This window comes from Hippocampus guttulatus, chromosome 4 (genome assembly GCF_054856545.1).
Source record: "Hippocampus guttulatus isolate MCC_2025c chromosome 4, RoL_Hgut_1.0, whole genome shotgun sequence".
NCBI lineage: Eukaryota > Metazoa > Chordata > Actinopteri > Syngnathiformes > Syngnathidae > Hippocampus > Hippocampus guttulatus.
The window spans coordinates 20,093,997-20,114,581 of NC_141264.1; the positions used below are offsets into that span (position 1 = coordinate 20,093,997).

The window sequence follows — 20,585 nt, forward strand, 5'->3', positions numbered from 1 at the left end:
TAATGATTTTCTATCAATATAGAGCAGTACAATACAGAGTTGTACTGCAGCACTGTCCAGTACAACTCAACCTCAATAATAAACAAATACAGTACTGTACATTCATACTGTCACATGAATGCCTCTCTGAACTAGTCAATCGAAAATCAGCATCATTATCTTTGTAAAAGCATTAAAAATAGATGTACCATATACTTGAATGCTGTGTTTAATTGGCCTGTTTTATTTAATTACAGATGTATGGGTCATTAATTCCAGAATTGGGGGACCATTTAGTAAATGTTCTTGTCCTTTGACCAAATATTAAAAAACGAAGAGAAAAGAATGCTAGTTCTTAAAATACCACATACGTCTGCAGTATCCCCTAAAATGCATTTTCCTCTTGTAATGACCAAATCGAATCTCAAATATAACAGTAAAACTGTATTTTAATTTTTTTATTTATTATTTATTGTTTCGTTGCCCTTTTGTAACTCTGCGAACATTGAATAAACATAATATTTTCAATAGTTATTATTATTCATGGAACATGTGTCCCACAGACGAGGAAAGCGGCGACTCATATGAGACGCTGGACTTGTAAGGAAATTTAAAAAAACGTTTCCCAAAAGAATGGATAGGGCAAAGGCATATCCCCTCTTCTATTTTTCTAATTTTTATAAAATAGTTAGCCATGATTGAATGTCTCTCGCCACCTCATGCAGCCCTGGTATGCATATGAAAAGAATAAGACAATTCTTTATTTTAAAATTTCTTTGCTCATTCACATAAATATATTTGTCTCTTGGTCAGCAGTAACAGCTAGCTAAAAAGCCACCTTCTACTCCTGAGGGAAAGAAAACAATCGCCCTGATTTGCAACTCTGTTACCTGTTACTGTGATTACAGAAACAGATGTTGTAAACACCAAATAAATCATGTATGAAAAATTGTACCATTGATCTAAGCTGAGCGAATCAAGCCTTTTATCGTTTATTACCTATTGTTGATGAATATATGGCAGAAAAATATGAAAAAATAAGGATTGTTTTTCAATCATTTTGAAGCCAAAATGTCCTCCAATTCTGGAATGACCCATATGTAACAAAAAATAAGACCTAACCTAAAACCCTCACTTATCCCTAATGACCAGTTGACCGTACAATGCACAAACATTTGTTTCTAGTATCACGATTGTCTTCCTGAAACTCTGTTTGATTTTTATGTTTAACAATGGTGATGATGATTATTATTAAAGAGATGAAGCCCCAAATAAATCCAAAACCGTGTACTTTAAAATCGCGTGGATGATCTACAAAAACACTTGAGACAAAATGCCCCTGAGACAAAATGGATTTATTAGCAAGAAGTAACTTGGAAACATAATTGTTTGTTAAAATCATCAAGGTCTTTGATTTTATATAGATGTATTTTTATATTTATTTAATTTTCTTACAAAAACGGGGAATATTTCTTTTAGGTGTGGAAACATGAGGGGTTGAAAGATAATTTTCATACCACTGGGTATTGCTAACAGCAAAAATGTTTATTTGTTCATATACCTTATAAGAGTATCGTATATGCATGTATAAGTGTGTCTACAGTATAAGTACATCGTATTATTTTGTCTGTGTTGCATGCCTGCCACGTGAGCTTCAAAAGTGTTCTGTACATACATAGTAAAAATACATACAAATATTCAAAGAATAAGCACTACAATACTATAATTCCTGCTAACAGAAATGGTTATAGACAGGATTGCAGTATAAATGCAAAACACTTTTTGATTCCTACTCTAAAGTCATGGTTTCGAGACCACACTGTTGTAGTATTTTTGTATTGAAGCTTGCTATTTGTGTGTGTGTGTGTGTGTATATGTATACACACACACACACACAGACACACGCTCACACACACATGAAAGGATCACCCCGTTCTACATTGAGGGATATGCAGGGCTAGGATGTACAAAATGTACAGCACGTGTCAGAGAAGTGAATCAACAACAAGGTACAAAATACTTTCTCATGTTTATATAAAGAGCAGGTCACTCTCGTAGACTACTACAAAAATAGTGTTTGAATGCTGCAGGCAGAGGTCATTCACTTATGTTTTTATCATATTGTTAATAAACAGCAATGTATATAACAGAGTGATATACTGTCACGTTCCACAACCACTGGAACAGCAAGATGGACAGATTGTCTTTTAATTACAGAGGAGCAACAACCGTTTTACTCGACACAAGTATCGCTGAACACGTGTTTTTTTTTGAAAAGTACTGAAAAAAAACAATATTTAAAAAAAATCATTTTTAATTTAAACAATCATAGTATACTGAACTGGTGTACTCTATACAATAAACAACAAAACCTGTCTTGTATGAGCGATGACGTTATTTTGCACATTCAGGACAGGAGACCAAGAATCAGAATTTATACAAACAAACAAAGTTGGTAGCGATCTGAAAATATTGATGAGCATCACTTTCCAATACTTTTGCTATTTATCTGCAGTTCCTGGCACAGACCCAACCATGATCTATAGAATTTAATATAGTATTAGAAATGAGCAACTCAACATGGTTATTAGTCAACAAGGTAACAGTCTGTCATCACGCCCTTTCTTCACCACCAAATTACAATTTTGTATGTGACCAAACCAGGCACTATAGCTTCTCTTTCTTTCATGTATCATTGTGATTTTTGTCCCGGATGCTGTCGGTATAAAAATAGTCTATGGTGCAAAACATTTGGGAACATTTGTTGCAGAGCAGAAATGAAGAGACGAACCTCTTTCAGTTTTGGTTTAGGAAGCATAGAGTTGGTTGGCTTACCACCGAATGTGGTTCCCACGTCTTCCTTTGCGTGCACACAATCTCTCGTGTTCTCAGTGCTCTTTTACCTGATTTGATGCGCTTTTTACAATGCTACATTGGTCCTGGACAAACTAATACTGTACTTAGCGATACAACTGAAGTGAAGATAGCTGGCAAGTGTCAAAGGTTACACAAAAGCAAAATAATGTCATTGGTCACGTTGATTTGAAGGTGACTAACCAAGGCAACCTCTGTTATTATGCTTCCAAAAAAAAAAAAAAAAAGAACAAAAGATTCAACATATCTTCTGTCATCAAACAACCTTAAACATCTACTGTACAGAAGAGCAACTATCTTGTACAACAAGGCAAAAGTGGATGTGTACGTGAACTGATGTGTCATATTAACAAAGAAGAGAACATAGCCCATTCGCCCCCATCAGTTGGACACTTTTGGCTCAATTCTGAGGGACGCTTCGTACATGCTTTCTTCATCCAGAACGCAGCTTCCGTCTAGTAGGTACTGGGCTACCTGTAGCGCAGACCAAAAGTGGACGAATTCAAAGACCATAAAAAAGCAACAGAAGAATCGTTCTATGCAATATGTTCTGAGTCACTGTGCACAGTACAGTGCACTGAGATCATTTGACAAGAAAGTGGCAAGAGACTTTTAAATGGATCAAAGAGATATGAATCATCTTTCTCCTCATTTGAAAGCGTCATAATCTGAACATTGTCAGCAATTATACATTTAAAGCACCGTAAACATTTTGAGAACGTCAATAAATCTCGGACAGGGCACTTTTTGCCAGGTTCCGCCTCCCATAAATTTCATTTCCGTTAGGTAATTCCCCTAACGATGACTTGACAGCAACTTGTCAAACCTTTGGTTGAAGATCAAGCTTGTATGCCGTTTGCTGAAACTGTCGAATTTCTCGGATGATGTGAGAAATCTGAAAATGTGTAGAACCAAAATGTGAATTAGTTAACACAAAAGCTAACGCAGAAAGCAAGTGGAGACATGCACGGCAACTTTGGCATCACACCATCCTCATCTTTGAAAAGTTGACCAAATTGTCTTCGGTGTAGTTAGGCGTTCCCTCCTCGATGAAGGCCAGGTCTGTGAGGTACATGCCCAGATAGGGCACACACGGGGGGTCACAGCTGGACAGGGGGGCAGAAAAACATCATCCCTTTGTGATGCCACTTTTTAGAGACTAAAAAAAAAAGAAAAAAAAAAGTGGGCAATCGAAAAAGCCTGACTCACTTCTTCAGAGCCTCTCTCAGGTTTTTGAACCTCCCCTCCGAAGATACCAACTTCTGCAGCTTGTCAATCAGTGCTTTTGTCTGCGAGAGCATCGGCTTTGCCATTTAACCAAAACACACACGGTCGAGTATATCGTGTTGTTACGCACCTGCTTGGACACTTTGAGCCAGGTCTTTTTGAGACGGAAGACAGAACTTCGGTTGAGCGAGGAGGTGATCTCAAGCACGGCGTTGTAATTATGGAGACAGCGGCAAATGTCCGCCACGGCCACCCATTTCTCAATGACCGCCACTCGCGTGACCACGTCGTCTGAGCGCAGGATCTCCGTGGCGATAAGGTTGCTTATCTGGCGGAAGAGAGGACCCGAAAAGAATGGCTAACCGTGTTACGTTGCGGTTTGTCTAGACTGCAGATTTGCGCTGTGGAACGTATCTACGTTTACATGCCTGTGAATATTCTCAGTCATCCAGGTCATTGGATCAATAGGAATCGATCGATCAAAAAGTGGTAGACACAACAACGTTGTCATTGCGCGTGAATAAAGGCTATCTGAGCAACTCTGAGTGATTTTTGTTTCGACAAGTGGGGGCACACAGAACCTATCTCCCGCATCATGTACAATTCCGTCCTTTCCTCACTTCGAAAGATGACCGTACTTCACTGTATTCTCAAAACTGATATGTGGCATACATCGTTAAAGTGCTTCGTGGTCCTCATAATATAGGGCGTCTTCTCATTCTTGTCATTCTTCATCCATCCTTGACCAAAAAATTCCCTATCAAGAAAAGGAACACTTTTAGGACACTTTGTTTTTTTTCGCCCCTTTCACACAAAATGAAGTAAGAAAAGGCAGTTCCACTCACTCATACGGGATGACCTTGAAGACCAGATGATCCAACAGGGTGAGCTGCTCTGCAACCTCCAAGGCTGAGTGGCTCTCGAAAGGGTCAGCCTTCCCTGAACCCACCTGAAAGGAGAAAAGCACTCATGACAGTGGTTGTTGGAGTCCAAGCTGAAGCCCCTTGTCTTCTATTGTCCCAACAAAATGCTAAGGCCAAGGAGATTTATCACTGGGATGACATCAAGTAACACCCATAACATTCAAAAATACAGAAAAGTGCAATTGGAGAAGAATCCTCAAGATCCCGCTTGGTGGGGGTCGGGGTGTTTTATTAACCTGACTCACCAGTTGTGTCACGTCCTCAAGAGCAATTTGATTGTCACCGTGATCATCCTGAGTCAGAGTTCTGACGGCGGAAAAAAAAAAATGACAGAAGTTAAAATCGTCAACGATGGCGAGTGGGGCTTCTGGAGGAAATTTCAGCATGGGAATGCAATGACACACCTGATGATATTGGCGGCTGCTTTTCTCTCTTGAGTGAGGAGCTCAGGATCATGCATCACTTCCTCTAGGAAGGCGATAACCTTTGTTTTCAACTCATTGTTACTCTCAAAGTCCTGGAAGGACAAAGATGGTAACAAACACAATGAAAGGATTAAGATGTACCTTTATTATTTAAGGAACATTTATATGTTGTTGTTTTTTTAATTTGCAACAGCATGGATCATAAATACCAGCGGTCCCAAAATTAGAATCAGCAGCCTTAAAGAGTCCTGGGTCAGTTTTTATCTATAGTTGTGAATAGTGAGAGTAAAATGTATTGATAAAATAGGAAGAGCTTTTTAATTGCTTTTTTTTTTTGGGCAACAAATTATTGTTTGTTAGGTTAGTTATCAAGAGTTATTTTGTATCGCGTTGATATTTTGCCAGTAATCGTAGAATATCCTTTTTTTAAACGTTTTGGAACCATGAGATGAAAATATTTGGGAAATCCTGACTTACATGATTATATTTTAACGTATGCACCAGTGGGTGCCTCGAATTGTGACTGTTGTTGTTAAGATTGGAGCCAAGCATAACAGGACCGCGGCTGTACAATGGATTGATGTTGTTCGAAAACACGAACCTCTCCGGGACTGGATTCTGGCTCTAAAGTGAGCCCCATTCGACCTCGTGTATTGAAGCTTTAAAACTTGTATTTACCGGCGAGTGTTTGGACACCCAGTGTCTGAGAACATTCAGAACCCTGTTGGTCGCCGCTCGTCTGATCACAAACTCTTTGTCGCCATTCCTTTGATCTGTTGGGAAGCCTGTACGGAACATTTGAACAGACAAGCAACAAGTATTCCTTTATGTGAGAATCTGCGAGCTTACTTTCTTCAGGGTATTTCGACCGTGGTCTGTGTATCGTGCACAAACGACCAATCTAGCAGCTGACTCTAAACACCGCCAGATACAATATGATGTTCTTGGAACGGATGGGGAAAGGGCACCTGTGCTGGCCAGTGACATCCTTCGATATTTTTCCTTGGTGGGGGTGCCCTCGTTGGCTCCGGCGGTAGCAATGGCAAAGGCGGAAGCAGCAGACAGCGCACTTCGGTTGCTGTCCAACTCCCGACAAGAGGACATCACCATCCCGTTGTTGTAGGAGAACAGAGAGAATTCTGAAATGGGATTTAAAACGCTTCAGTGTCAAAGTGTCAATGCTCCAGTTACAGTATGTGCTGGACTTTGACAGCACCGTATTCAAAACGGCGTTATAAGCAGGTCCACGTGTTCATCAAAAACGAGGCAGAGATTCGATTCCAAAAAGGTCCAGTCTATTTGATATTATTGTAAAAGTCATTGTTGCATTGCGCCCAGTTTTAAAAAAGAAATAAAAACGGAACAACTAAAGTTTCTTTCCGATTCAACGGCGGTGTGAATATGACTGCGAAAGGTTGATACAGTCTGTCCCTATGCCCTCTGATTGTCTGCTGACCAGTCCAGGGTTCGGCCCTGCCTTTCACTCAAAGGCGGCTTCCCGTGACCCTGAACAAGATAAACGCTACAGAAACTTGTCGGATTGAAGGTATCTATGTTCCGGCTGCAGAATGGACTGCCGGTTCTTCCTAAAGTCTCCACTATGGGGCTCCACAGACCGACCCAACCGTCCTTCAGCCTCTCCTGTACAGCAGGCTTTGGTATTCAAGATGGTCGCAGCTAAATATAGCCGCCAAATATCAGCAGAACAGAGGAATCAACAGATTCTGCACTCTGCTATTTCAATCCCGAGAACATAGACACATCACAAGAGGCGAGAAATCCTTCATCGTGAGTGGCACACGCTTCCGCCATTGCACTTGATTCCAGGGAGGGTTTTTGCTTTTAAAGGCATTTTTTTCCCTCCCCCCTGCAATGTGGTGGTGAGATTTAGGAGGCTGCAGTGAAACAGCCTCATTATCCGTGGGTGGGAAGGGAAAACACGCTCTCGATGTAGTTGCTATGACACAAGTTTCCCTGACACCTACTCAAGCCAACACTGGCTTCCCCTGCATGTTCCTAACTGTCGACTTGTTACTTAAGCTTTCGACACAGTGCCACGTCTCCTTTGTGCTTGCTTTCGCGCAAAGACGATTAATCAAATTCGGTTAAACTACTCCATCCCAAACAGCAAACCGTACGCGGCTCCTTGGGTTCTATTTATATCCCGAAAGCTCGATGTTGCTGAGGATGGGTTGGGGTGGGGGTACATGCGTTTGCATAACACACTGTCTTGTCATAATGACGCCAGAGCACTCTTTGGAACAAAATGTACCTGAGGAGTTTTTGCATTTGATGTTTTTTGGCGTGGTTGGCGACTTTGTGGGCGAGGCCTCCGGTTCGGCGTCATCGCTCTGGTTTTGATCATTGTCACTTTCTTCCCGCACGGAGAGATCTGCGCCACAGCGTGACAATAAAGTCAGGAAAAAAAAGTGAAGTTAAGGGAGAGTTTCATGGTGGTTTGGTTCAAAGGCAGTTGCGGGCCGTGCATTCGCTACCTCAAACTTCAATGCGGATTTACTTAATCCACCTCTTCATATCGCCACTATCGTGTTGCAATTGGAAAAAGTGTCAATATCAGAGGCGATTGCTCTAAGACTGCAAGGGAAGCTCAGCTTCCCGTAAAATGTCAAAAAAGAAGTGATCAAATACCGTATATGGGTGTACATACAATTGTGTGTATATGTCATTGACTAAATGTGCGCTACAATGCGCTCAACTTTTATTCTGAATCATCTTCTTATTTACTGGTTACGACGCGACTCTCTTCTCATTCATTCCCGCAGCTTCACTGTGCTTTAAACTGTGTGGACGCTGAGCGTCTACAGCGCGGACGCTGGGCATCGAGCGAGTTCAGGGTAGGTTGTCCCAATGCATTGAAACGAAACGAGTCATTGGGTAAATGCTGGTTTTGTCCCGCCCACCGGACGCTCGGCGTCTCTGGGAGTCTATGGACAGTGGGCGTGTATCGGCCGGCCCGGACGCTCAGCTTCTCTGCATGATGATTGGATGATCTGTCTGAGGCTGAATCTCTTTTTGATTGACAGCAAAATGAGCCAATCACCGATATTTTGTTGTCGGCATCCGTGGGAGCATCCAATTCTCATTCTGTTCTGAGTTGAACTGGAGACTTCTTCCAATCATCTTAGCGACACACTCTTTGTTGAAAACGACTAGCGACGAATTAATCTTTTATTTCCCGTGGGTTTTATTGTAATTGTTGTAGTTGTAAGACACTAGTTAAGTCCCTGGAAAAGACGCCTTGTTGGATGACAGGGTCACAGATAATTTTCTTGAAAAGGAACGGAGAGTAGAATTCATGTAAAAATAAACGGACACGTTTTATGATGTAGGCCAAAATTGAGCTTCCCCTCCTTGACAGACCAGAATCCGCCACTGGTCAATATGTATACAAAAATGTCATATAACAGCACACAACTGTGCTACGTGCTGTACATCGTCTGAAGCCGTTCAGGATCAATACTTACAATATCTAATACGACCAAAACACGAAACCTTTAAACAAAGTACATCTTCCTCACCGGAGACAAGGATTATTAAAAGGAATTAATGTGTGCATCTTGCTCCAGATGTGTTTTGCCTGTCAAACTCGGCTTGCTCTGCCCAACCAATCAGACGGATGATTGTGGCCCTGTGAGGCAAATTTAAAATGGGATTGTGATGAAAAAGTCTAATTTGCGATACAGTTTAAATTACATTGACAGGCACGATTGATTTCGATTAACATGGCAACCCAGATTTGGACAAATCAGTCTCACATCCACATTGTCGTACTGGAACCTTTACAATTCAGAAAAACGCCATAACATGAGGTGAATGGCAATAAATTGATATAGTTCACAAACAAATATTAGAATTTTGTTTGAAAATGTCGGCCAGTGATTCTGATAACGTTTGTGGCGACCCTCGTCGCCCGCCACCGCTCAAAGGAGGCCTACTTACCTTGTTTGCACACTGAGGTCTCCTCCACCTTGTCTTTCTTGTCCTCTCCCTCATCGGGTATTTTGCTGGTAATCGGGCTGGACACGTACAGTTTGTTGATATCCAAGGTGGTCTTGCTGAATGGGGACATGGAGGAGTACATGCTTGCATAGCCATTGGAGGAGCAGCTCAGGGCAGCCAGGTCGAGAGCTTTGCCCCCGGTGATGATGGGGATGTTGAGGGAGAGCTTGCGCCGTCGGTTCGGAGAAGAGTTCTTCGCAATGGCCAAGGGAGGAGGGGAGGAGAATTTCCTGCTGGCCCTTGGGGAGCTTGGCGGCTCTCCGTACAGGAGTTTGTTATTCTGACTGCTTGCAAAGAACAACTCCAGGGACCTGCATCACAGCCGCACATATGCATTTTATTGAAATTCAGCACTGAGGAACATGTCTGAGGAGCTTTGCTAAATACACATACACCCCCCCCCCCACCCCACCTAAATTATATATGCAAACCCAGTCTATTTGCGTCCGTGTCAATTCAGAGCAACATACAGTGCAGGCTGCAGTGTTGCGGGGGGGGGGGGGGGGGGGGGGAAGAAAAAAAAACTCCCACTCTCTGCCACCCTCCTGGCGACCTCATGGGTTCCCATAAATAGCACAGCGAATGATAGCGCGCATGGCCGCCGCTGACACAAGCAGTTGAGTGTAGGTGTCTTACAGTGACATGACAAGTGCCGTGGGGCGGGCGATGCTGCAGGGCGTAGGCAAGGGGGAGCTGCAGCTGACTATGACCCCCGTAGCGGTGGGGGGGGGGGGGGGGGGGGGGGTCTGCCTCTGGCCTGCGTAGAGTGGACTTAGCCCTATCGCAACGCTCCATCAATATTTCACACCACGGAGCTTTTTGCGATCAGGAGAGATGGGAAGGGAGCAGAGGGTGGGGTCCTGCAGCAGTGAGTTTGGTTGCCATAGCGCGACGGAGACCAGTTGAGGCACTTCCAGACATCCGAGAGAGCGGGCCCAATTATTGTCTTTGACCACGTAAAACACACACATATTTGCACACGCTCTGCCGTCTCAGAGTGTTTGTTTTGCTTGATAGACTCTACCTTATACCTTCGAATGATGGGCACATACGTTTGTTCCTTCATATTAAGCCTGGGCCAATAAATTGGCCGTCTGATTTAATCAGATGATATGAGCTCTTTTCAAAAGAATCTATGGATGTATTAGCCGTGATTTGTTTTCCGTTTTCAAATTAACACATTGCGAGCTCAGACAAAGATAATGACATTCCAATATCCCCCAAATGAAAAAAACCCATCTTATTACATCTTGTACAGTTAAACAATTCCTAAAGGAAGGCTCCAGATGAAATTTAATATTAATTTTAATTTCATATTCACTCCACTTTTTTTCTCTGTATTACTGATAAATGAGATTAATTATGCAGCAGAAGTTTTTCAGCAACAAAAAATATGAAAATATAGTTTTTGTTAGTTTTTTTTAAAGCAAATTTCCTGGTCACACTGGTGTAAGTGGGTGAAAATTTACTTGCACTGTCTTAAATTATAGGAGCAAAATGCCACCATTTAGGGATAGTGTTGAGCCCTGTAAGGTCGTGGAAAACAGTCTGCCTGTAATACGTCTTTATTGTTTTCAACGTTAAGGGACCAGAATTATCAGGCATTCTTTCTGGCAAACATCTGACTCGGAATCAGCCCAAAAAATAAAAAAATCGCAACTAGTTCTTTTCCCAAAGTAATTCATTCACCACACCAAAAATGAACAGGAGGTGAGTTTGCAACCGCAATGTGCAGTAGTCGCCCGTTCTTCATCAGCAGACAACTTGCCTCGCTTCTTCCACTTCTTCTTTTACTTCTTCTTGTTTGTAATTTATGTTTTTCCTTGCTATGTGTGGGATAGCTCACATTTTAGAATTTGCTTGAAATATTCATGAATTTTATTAAGAGATGGATTCTTTCCCATCCAATTTGGAGAAAAAAAAGCTTCTCAGTCATTTCGGGGTCCTGCAAAGATCCTTCATTCTAACATGAGAGTCAGGTGAAGCTTCGTGTTTCTTCTTTTCTACACTTGACACTTTTTTTTATTACTAATATTTCCTCTTGGAAAAAGTATGATCGTTTACCCGAGAGTCCAATTATTTCTCCCATGGGGCACATAACACCCACTCCACTGCAATTGCTGATTAGATCTAGAACGATGTCAAACATTATGAATATGATTCAACAGAGCTCTCAGTAATCGAACGAGTTTAAGTTGCGTGACTCACCGAGCGGGGATCGCGCTGATGGGCTTCTTGTAGATGGTGATGAGTTTATCCAGCACCACATCAGCAGTGGTGAACACGCGATAGGAGTGCAGGAACGTGTTGAGGAAGTCGATGGAGAGGAAGCGCAGGTCGGTCAGCCTCTCCAGCAGGCGTTCCACACTGGCATAGCGGATCTGCAGCACCTTGCACGAGTTCATCATCTTGCTGAAGCGGATGTCCACGTCGTCGCAGTACAGACTTGAGTCGGACCTGTGTGCCAAGAAGACAATATGGACGTGATTTTATAGGAAAATAATTATTCTCCAGAAATCCGGGAGGAAAGGAAAGAAAATGAAATGAAACCCCACAAAAGCATCACAAACGTAACTTAGAACGTGATAAGCTATGACAGAGGGACAAACCTGTATTGTCAACTGAATGTTACATTTTAAATATTCTTTGACTGATTGTTACGTATGTGTGTTTATAACAATAACTGAGATTTCAGTCTGGGTTTTGGGGGTCGGCATTAAGGTTGGAGTAAGGGTTAAAAATTTCATTTTGATCTTTAATTATTGATAAATGTGAATTTTAAAAAATAGGTAGACAGCGTAAAATGCCATGTGGATTGCAAGCTTGTTAATTGGTAAATACCATCACAACGAATTGTGAATTTAAAAAATAATAGAAAAATATACATTTTACAAAACCAATCAAATGAAATAAAACACAAATAAAATCAAACTAAATAAACTTGATTGGCTGGCAACTAGTCCAAGGTGTATCCGCCTCTCGTCCAAAGTCAAACCTGGACTACACTCCAGCTCACACGTGACCCTAGTGAACGCCACCCCATTATAATATTGTAGGGGTGTCAAACTCATTTTTGTTGCGGGCCACTTTTGAGTTACGCCTTCCCTCAGAGGGCCATTATGGGTAACAAAATTATTGTAAAAATCTCAACATCATTTATTACACATCACGATTTGACATTTCGGTACTTTTTTTTTTTTTTTTTAGCAAGGATCATGCAAGTTGACACATGATTTTCTTTCAGGGGTGGGGGGGTCACATAAAATGATGTGGTGGTTTCACACCTGTGCTATACACAGTATTGGAGATGGAAACTGTTTGTTTATGGCATTCGAACGGCTTACTTGATCATCTGTGGGACGGTGACTTTGGAGTTGTCCTCAAAAGCGTTCATCATGAGGCCATTGCAGCGGATGTTGTCAATGCACTGTGAGACACACAGGGCGGTGCAGTCAACAAAGAAGGCAAGGCCACACAAGAACGTTACAAGAAAAAAAAATAGCTGTATATGTTAAATAAATTAATTCATATCTGAATAAAGATACAAAGTGATGCGTGGGAACGTGCCTGGCTGATGTCACTTGTCCATGCAGACTTCTCCTGCCTGGAAGAAGCCACCAAGATGACTGTAAACGATTGACTGTCCTTTGGCTCCACCACAATCTTGAAGTCCAAGTGCTCCATGTCCTGGCCACCTTTGTCTGATTTGGCTGGGGGGGGGGGCATGAAAATACTCTATAAAGTCATTCAACAGAAAAAGCCCCCTTGCATTTTGCTCGGGAATAGAATATGAATGAATCATAATTTTATGTGATGAAAAAAACACACACATAATTTAGGTTGTATCATCATTATAAAACAAAAATCTGCTTTTTAGCCATTTAAAAAAATGATGGAATAGATAGGTAATTTTTTTCATGAGGTTATATACAGCTATATTATGACATTCCTGCAAGGTGCAATGTGAACAATATACTCACACTCATCATCAGTCCCCTCAGGATCTTCCATAAGAGTGCAGTCTATAAGGGAGACAACACCATTCTGCAAACACACAATGATGCGCATTTAGTATCTTTCTTCATGCCAGCCTCAGTATACAAAGAGAGAGGGAGAGGGACAGGGAGAGAGAGAGAGAGAGAAAGAGATTTATGTAGCAGCATTAGCTGGAGCCTATCCAAGCCAATGAGAAGAAATATATTCTTTAATTACATTTTTATAATTGACTGCATTAAAAAAAACACTGTGTACTGTACGATATACATTTTGCTTGGGGCTCCAAGTGTTTACAGTATTGGCCACAAAAGATACTGTCCTCATAGACCCGCACAACGTTATCCAATACAATTGCTGGAAGTAAAATGGAGAAAAAAAAGACAAATTGTGTTAGTAAAAACTTAGCATTATGTTTCTAAAGATGGAATTTTAGATCCAGCTTGTAGATTGTGTTTCCTTAGATTGTGCAGATGTAATGAAGTGGCTGATGAATGTGTGAATTTACGGGATTCATCATAAAAACCTTTTGGCCTCATTTTACTCCCACAAACATCGAAAATCTTTTATGTTGAACAATGTGAAATAATACGACATTTCCACTCCATTGCCCAAATCAAAGTGCTATCAAGCGTCTGCGCCTTCAAACATGAACAACGAGCCTCGGTGAGCACGTGACAGGGCCGCTCGTGTCTCTCCAGAGGTCACGGGCGCCGATAAAAGCCACACCGTTGCGCAACTCTCGTCCCTTCCCTCTGATGTCCCGTAATCCGCTCAATTCAAGCTCAAGGGCCAGTTGGAGATACTGAGAGAAGCTTGGTCAGCAGCTCGGGCCCACCTTAGTGAGATGAAGCTTTCCCCCGGACCCTCTGGTACAGATGATTAGATGCTTGGAGAAGAGAAAGCACTGCCTCTCCCCTTCCTTCTTTAAAGACAGAGAGCCCAGGCGCCCACGGGTGATCTTGCCCTTCTCGCTCAATGGCACCTGGATGAGAGAGCCTGAGAGTGCAATAGAGACGCAAAAAGAAACAGGAGATACATATGGTGTATATAAATATGAAGTAGTATGGAGTGGGATGCTAAAAGGTCCAACAAATGTCGCCATTTTGATTAGATTTCAATTTTTTATGCATACTTGTCATCATCGTAAAAAAGATTTTAATACAATTTTAACAAGTGTAAAAATGAAAAGAAAATGTCACTACAATATTAATATATTAAAACAATAAAACATTCCTCAAAGGGCGAATGTCAGCGGTTAATGACACAGCCTAAGATTTATCGTCTCTTAAGTGTGCTTTTAACATTCCCAGGTGTGAAAAAACAACTTCACGACAATAAAACGATTGGACACTTTGAAAACAAGTAACAATGTGGACAAATTCTGCAAGCGAGCATTAGCATCTGATAACATTAGCTGCAGTTGCCAATAGCTTCAAATTCTTAAACATGCATGTCTTTTCGCACTGCACTTGCTTGCTTTTCTTGGTGTTCGCCACATGGCAGGGCGAAAAGATGGTAGTGTAAGCTTGTCCATATTTGGAGGTGCTTGTATTTTTTTTCTCCCTTTTTGGGACATCTGATATTTAACAGATTCATTATGAGTTCACTTGGGTTGTCCTACCTAATTAAAAATCGTCGACATTGAGGTGCACATTATTTCCACCTCATGAAACGAGTTTGTTGGGACTGTTACCTTGTCTTACAAACGTCTGGCTGGTGTCCAGGAGGATCTCGCAGCCCTCCACGATCATGCGCTCAATGGCCAGGTTCTTCCGGATGTTCTCTGTCTCACTCACTTCGTCATGCATGATTCTGGGGAAAAAAACAAAACAACAAAAGAAAAAGTTGTTTTCAACTTGTATTGCATCGAATCATATTCTAAAATATGTATGTATATAAAATGGTGGAAAGTGTCTACGGGTAAGTTTTTATCTATTCACTCAGAAAAAAAGTTTGATGTTGGACCATAGAGCGGGCTTCCTACATGTCTATCTTAATAAGTCAAAATATTGTGGTTACTTATGGTCTTTTAATTTATTTTCATACTTCAATTCAAAAGGTGAAACTCTACTCATATGTTACAGCGACTCACTACACACAATCATCATTAATATTATTATTTTTAAAAATGTTTTGTAACAGCTAACGAAAACCTCAAATTCAGCACATCCAGATGTTAGGGATATTGTATGAAAAAGTAAAAAAAGAAATTAGATTGGTAGAGCTTCATTATTTATGTGTTTCAGAGATGCTTCATTCTTTGAATTGAGCTACGGTTAACCTTATCCTATTCACGCTTATTTTTTATAGCACTGTAACATGCCACAAGATGGCACAAAAGCCCTGGCTAATAAGAAAGTAATATCTGGTATCAAGGAAGTACGTTGAAGTATTTCATTTTGACTCAAGTGTCGAGGAGGAGCTATGTTTAGCCTGGGTTGTTAGCGGAAGTTACGCTGTCTTGGCTGCATGAACAATGAACGGTACTTTTCGGTGGATTTTTTTTTTCTTCTGGAATACTCTGTCAACCATTTAATAATAAGGCTAATCTTATATGATGTGAAATGTGATTTAAGTGTTTTGCGATCACAGTTTTGCTGTTATATAGTGCTTTGATGAAATCATTATTGCTGGCATTTATAAATATTTTTGAGGAGCTATTGGCCTCAGGGCTCCATCCACATCTCCTGCAGATAGAGGAAGTTTACTGGACTGGAATCAACGAGCTTTTCTACGATATTCAAACTAATTGAGATTCATCTGTATTTCATTTATATATTTTTAATGGTCTCTGTGAGAAATGAAGTAGTTGTAAATAAGATAAGATAAGATATCCTTTATTTGTCCCACACTGGGGAAATTTACAGCCTCCAGCAGCAAGAATGTGGGTAGAAAGAAGAAAGAAGAAAAAACAAACAAACACCGTTCAATTAAGTGCAATATAAATACAAAATTGATAAATCGCAGTGCTATATACAATTGTTTGTTGTAAAGCATGCCAGGTCAACTTTCAACATCTGCTCAAGTAATTAAATACAGCATGGTCCCAATTACCATAAAGGGCTTGTTGAAATATTTTCATCAATATTTGCGTCAATAAAAGTTCATTTTTTTAAATTGAGGAAGTGTGTCCTCTAAAAAGTGTCACCATTCTTCTCTTTTATTTTACCTCGAGAGCTCTTCCAGCTTAGATTTGGCGTAGTCCAGGCTGTTCCTCTCTATGTGTTCATGGGGCGTGTGGGCAAGAAGTTCATGAAGCGTAAGGATGTAGCGAGGAATCTGCACACAACAAGCACAGATATTACAGCTAACGTGCAGAACACACAGATGCAAACGTGCGCACACACTAATGAGAGGCGGATCAGCAAAAATTTATTCTCAACGCAGCACACCCGGCAGCACTGGACCCAGCAGAGTGGACTGTCGGGAAAGTACATATCGTGAGGAGCTATTATTGAAGCCTGAGCTCCAAAAACAACAGCTTTTTATAGGCACGAACGACACCACGGGGGCACTGCGAGCCAAAACAGACAGTGTGCCACTGTTTAGGGTGGTGAGCATGTGTGCCACAACAAAGCGGCCTGTCTTAAATCTGTTTGGCTGATTGGGTAACACAAATCAAAATAACAACAAAAATAAATCGTTAATGATATCCCTCCATTCATTCAGATTCTTTGCTGCTGACTAATAATGTGAGGATTATATTTATCCCCACTGGGATCATGATCTGAGATTGGCTGGCAACCAGTTCAGGGTGTCCCCCCGCCTCCTGCCCGAAGGCAGTTGGGATAGGCACCAGCACACCCGCAAACCCTTGTGAGGATGAGGGGATTAGAAAATGAATGGATGGATGGATGGATGGATCAATATAATGGATGGAATAATGATAGGGATGGATAATAAATTGCACTTTTGCCTTTATCATGTGACTAAAATTAGCAGTACGTTTTTTTTTCTCACTTTTCTCCAGATGCTTTGCTTGCACTGAAGTCTTTCCCCCACTGGTGGCACAACTCACACTTGCTGCCACTCTAGCCCATTAGTGTTGTCTTAAAGAGTGAATTCCCCATTATGCATCCAAATATATATATATATATATATATATATATATATATATATATAAATATATATATATGTATGTGTGTGTGTGTATATACAATATATATACTGTATATGGTTACATGAATGAAGGGAGATACACTCCCCGGCTACCACAGAATACATGATTGTACAGTAAGAGTAATCCAATACTAAAATTGACTTTTTTGTTTTTTAATCAGATCACATTAGTGACTTAATGCAGTGGCCTACAGGGAGATTATGTGAAGTTAAAATCACTAAACCTAAACGAATGCTTCAATTACATTTTGGTGATATTCATGCTAGACTAGATGATATCTAAAAATGACATGACATTCCTGATTTGAAAAAATTATCATTTCAGTGCTCACCTGGAACATGGGGTAGGTGAGAAAAGTCTCCAGAGTTCTCTCCTCACAGTCGGGCTTGGCCTCGTACTGCTTCAGCAGCTTGTCAAAGTCTCGGTTCTGCTTGCAATGGGCCAGGATCTGGAGGCTGTACTGGTGATTCCTCACAAACTCCTGGTAGATGTTCAGCATAGGCAGTAGGATGTCGAACAGGTCGGCTGGCCAGGTAGTTTGGGTTAGTACTCGTCACACATTATCTCGATATCATCATGTTAAAATGAAATCTTCTGCTTACCCAGCACCAACGTAGGCCAGCTGGCTATTCTGGCTTTTAACCCCTGGTAGAAGATTTGATGTAGAAACATGATAGTTTCACTGAAAAAAAAAAAAAAAAAGATACAGGAAAAATTAGATCAAATCAGATTCTCATCACACCAGCAATTTTCGTCAGTTTTCCAACATCCTGTGAAGTTGTACTGCGGAGCTGATTGAGACGGGCTGCTTGTGAGCATCAATGTGCTCCGATGAGCGTGTGGGTGGATTTCCATTAGGCCAATGAGGGGTGCATGCAGATTAGCGTGCAAGATGAGTGTCCAATGTTTTTCTGAAGGGATAGGAAGAGCTAAATATTTGATAGGATTCAGGATAAAAAGAATACTTACTTCTAGGAATACTTACTTCTAGGAATGGCATATCATTTGGGGGGTTTAATTCATAATAATAACAATAATAATAATAATAATAATAATAATTATTATTATTATGAATTAATAATAACAATAATAATAATACTAATTATTATTATTATTATATTATATAATTATAATTATTATTATTATGAATTAAAAATTATTGTTATAATTTTTATATTATTATTATAAGAATTAATAATGATAATAATAATTATTATTATTAGCATTAGCATGAATTCAATACTGATTTTTGCTATTCGCAGGTCAGCCCAGTCCCCATTGTCTGCAGATAGTAAACCGAAAAAAACAGGGAAAAAAATCTAAAACCAAATCATACAAAAACCAGGGCATAAGAAAACCGACGGTGCACTGAATTATTGTTTAAGCAGTTAAAACCTGTTGAGGAATATACTGCTGACGTCATCGTGGGTGATGGGCGGCTTCTTGGAGCTGGCGGCCATGCGGAGCGGCCTCAGGAAGTTGTTGACCAGGATGTGGAGCTGCTGCACGTATTCGGCCTCCGAGTCCAACATGCTGAAGACCACCTGATTCCTCTTCCTCATGCTCTCAGCGTGCGGCGAGCGGATGTAATCCTGGATGATGGTCTTCCACTTCCTCCTGCAGATCCAGCCGCGCAGGAAGCTCTGGACCTGCAGCCGCAGAAAAAGGTCATTTTTCATTTTAAATGACACCCCCCTCCAACTCCGCCCCAAAAAGGAGCAAAAAAAGAGCTTTACCTTTTTGATTTTCTTGATTTCAGAGTCATCCTCAGTCGGGGCTGCTGTAGGACTGGCCTGAATCTTTATGTTGTCTTTTAGCAGACCTGCAATCTGTCAAGGGCAAAGCCCAATCGTATAAAGTTACATATTTCTCATTTACGATAGTTTCAACACAATGGGGAGGAATAATTATCACATCGGGAAACTGAGCCATAACTTTGGTCAACCAACTTGCAGCGTGGCTTCCATCTTTATTCACATTGATCATTTAAATGCAATGTTTAGATAATAAAGTGAAAATACTTTGCGACTGTATTCAAGGGTTAAGATGGCACAAAAACCTGAACCAATATAAGCTAGATTTCTTTTTTCCGTTATGTGCTCTGTGAAAGTTAATTTAAGAGATGTTTCTTGGTATTGTGCAAAGTTATCGATACTAGTCTGCCAGGTTTTTGTGCGAAGAAAATAAGAACACAACTCCTCTATCACATATTATTCACCATTCATGCATCTGATCACCTGCACGACTCAACTGCTTTCATCGTTTTGAGAGAAGTAAAAACAAACAACTGAAATAATGCACACCCACCTAAACATGTGGGAAAATGAGTTATGGTTCCACCAAACCAAAGTCATTGAGCTATAATTGCAAAAGATGTTCATCCATCCATTCTCTAATATGCGTATCTTCACAAGGGTCGCGGGGGTTGCTGGAGCCTATCCCAGCCGTCTTCGGGCAGTGGGCGGGTTGCACCCTGAACCGGTTGCCGGCCAATCGCAGGGCACACAAGAGACGAACAACCATTCACGTTCACAATTACAACTAGGGATAATTTAAAGTGTTCCAATTAACCTGCCATGCATGTTTTTGGAATGTGGGAGGAAACCGGAGTACCCGGAGAAAACGCACGCAGGCATGGGGAGGACATGCAAATTCCACATGGGAAGATCAGCACAGTGAGGCGGATGTGCCAACCAGTCGTTCACCATGCCGCCCTTAAGATACATTGGAGAAATGGATTCTATGTATGGCAACTCAAGTTCACAAACCCGTGACTTTAGTCTCTCGGCCAGCAGGGACCTGCAAAATATATTGTTTGGCACAAATACAACAATGCTCATCACCAAAATGAACATCATACCGACAGTGAAAGTATCAAGAAAAGCCTACGAGGACAGCAGAAAACTATTTTAATCCAGTTAATCCAAGTGATCAGCTCCACTACTATTGTTGTCTGCTAACCTCTAATTTGAAATCATTCATCTCAGTCTCATTTTACAGTATATGTCACAAAAACCTCCC

The 20,585-nt window shown here is 41.0% G+C and overlaps 1 protein-coding gene across 1 annotated transcript in view; it reads right to left on the reverse strand.

Moving 5' to 3' along the window:
- Positions 1-1,313: 1,313 nt before the first annotated feature.
- Positions 1,314-20,585, reverse strand: part of LOC147206484 (ras-specific guanine nucleotide-releasing factor 1) — a 28,640-nt gene continuing 9,368 nt past the window's right edge. Inside the window, exons 4-27 of the mRNA XM_086109465.1 lie at positions 19,301-19,393; positions 18,960-19,213; positions 18,167-18,246; positions 17,896-18,089; positions 16,614-16,723; positions 15,138-15,256; positions 14,280-14,440; positions 13,429-13,492; positions 13,016-13,158; positions 12,793-12,875; positions 11,657-11,905; positions 9,389-9,759; positions 7,701-7,820; positions 6,397-6,567; positions 6,107-6,213; positions 5,408-5,520; positions 5,249-5,309; positions 4,926-5,029; positions 4,753-4,837; positions 4,211-4,408; positions 4,063-4,142; positions 3,842-3,959; positions 3,680-3,748; positions 1,314-3,327 (exon numbers count right to left, since the gene is read on the reverse strand). Of these exons, the coding sequence (XP_085965591.1) occupies positions 3,235-3,327; positions 3,680-3,748; positions 3,842-3,959; positions 4,063-4,142; positions 4,211-4,408; positions 4,753-4,837; positions 4,926-5,029; positions 5,249-5,309; positions 5,408-5,520; positions 6,107-6,213; positions 6,397-6,567; positions 7,701-7,820; positions 9,389-9,759; positions 11,657-11,905; positions 12,793-12,875; positions 13,016-13,158; positions 13,429-13,492; positions 14,280-14,440; positions 15,138-15,256; positions 16,614-16,723; positions 17,896-18,089; positions 18,167-18,246; positions 18,960-19,213; positions 19,301-19,393 (3,240 nt within the window). The 3' untranslated portion in view covers positions 1,314-3,234. The remainder of the gene's footprint in view (positions 3,328-3,679; positions 3,749-3,841; positions 3,960-4,062; positions 4,143-4,210; positions 4,409-4,752; positions 4,838-4,925; positions 5,030-5,248; positions 5,310-5,407; positions 5,521-6,106; positions 6,214-6,396; positions 6,568-7,700; positions 7,821-9,388; positions 9,760-11,656; positions 11,906-12,792; positions 12,876-13,015; positions 13,159-13,428; positions 13,493-14,279; positions 14,441-15,137; positions 15,257-16,613; positions 16,724-17,895; positions 18,090-18,166; positions 18,247-18,959; positions 19,214-19,300; positions 19,394-20,585) is intronic.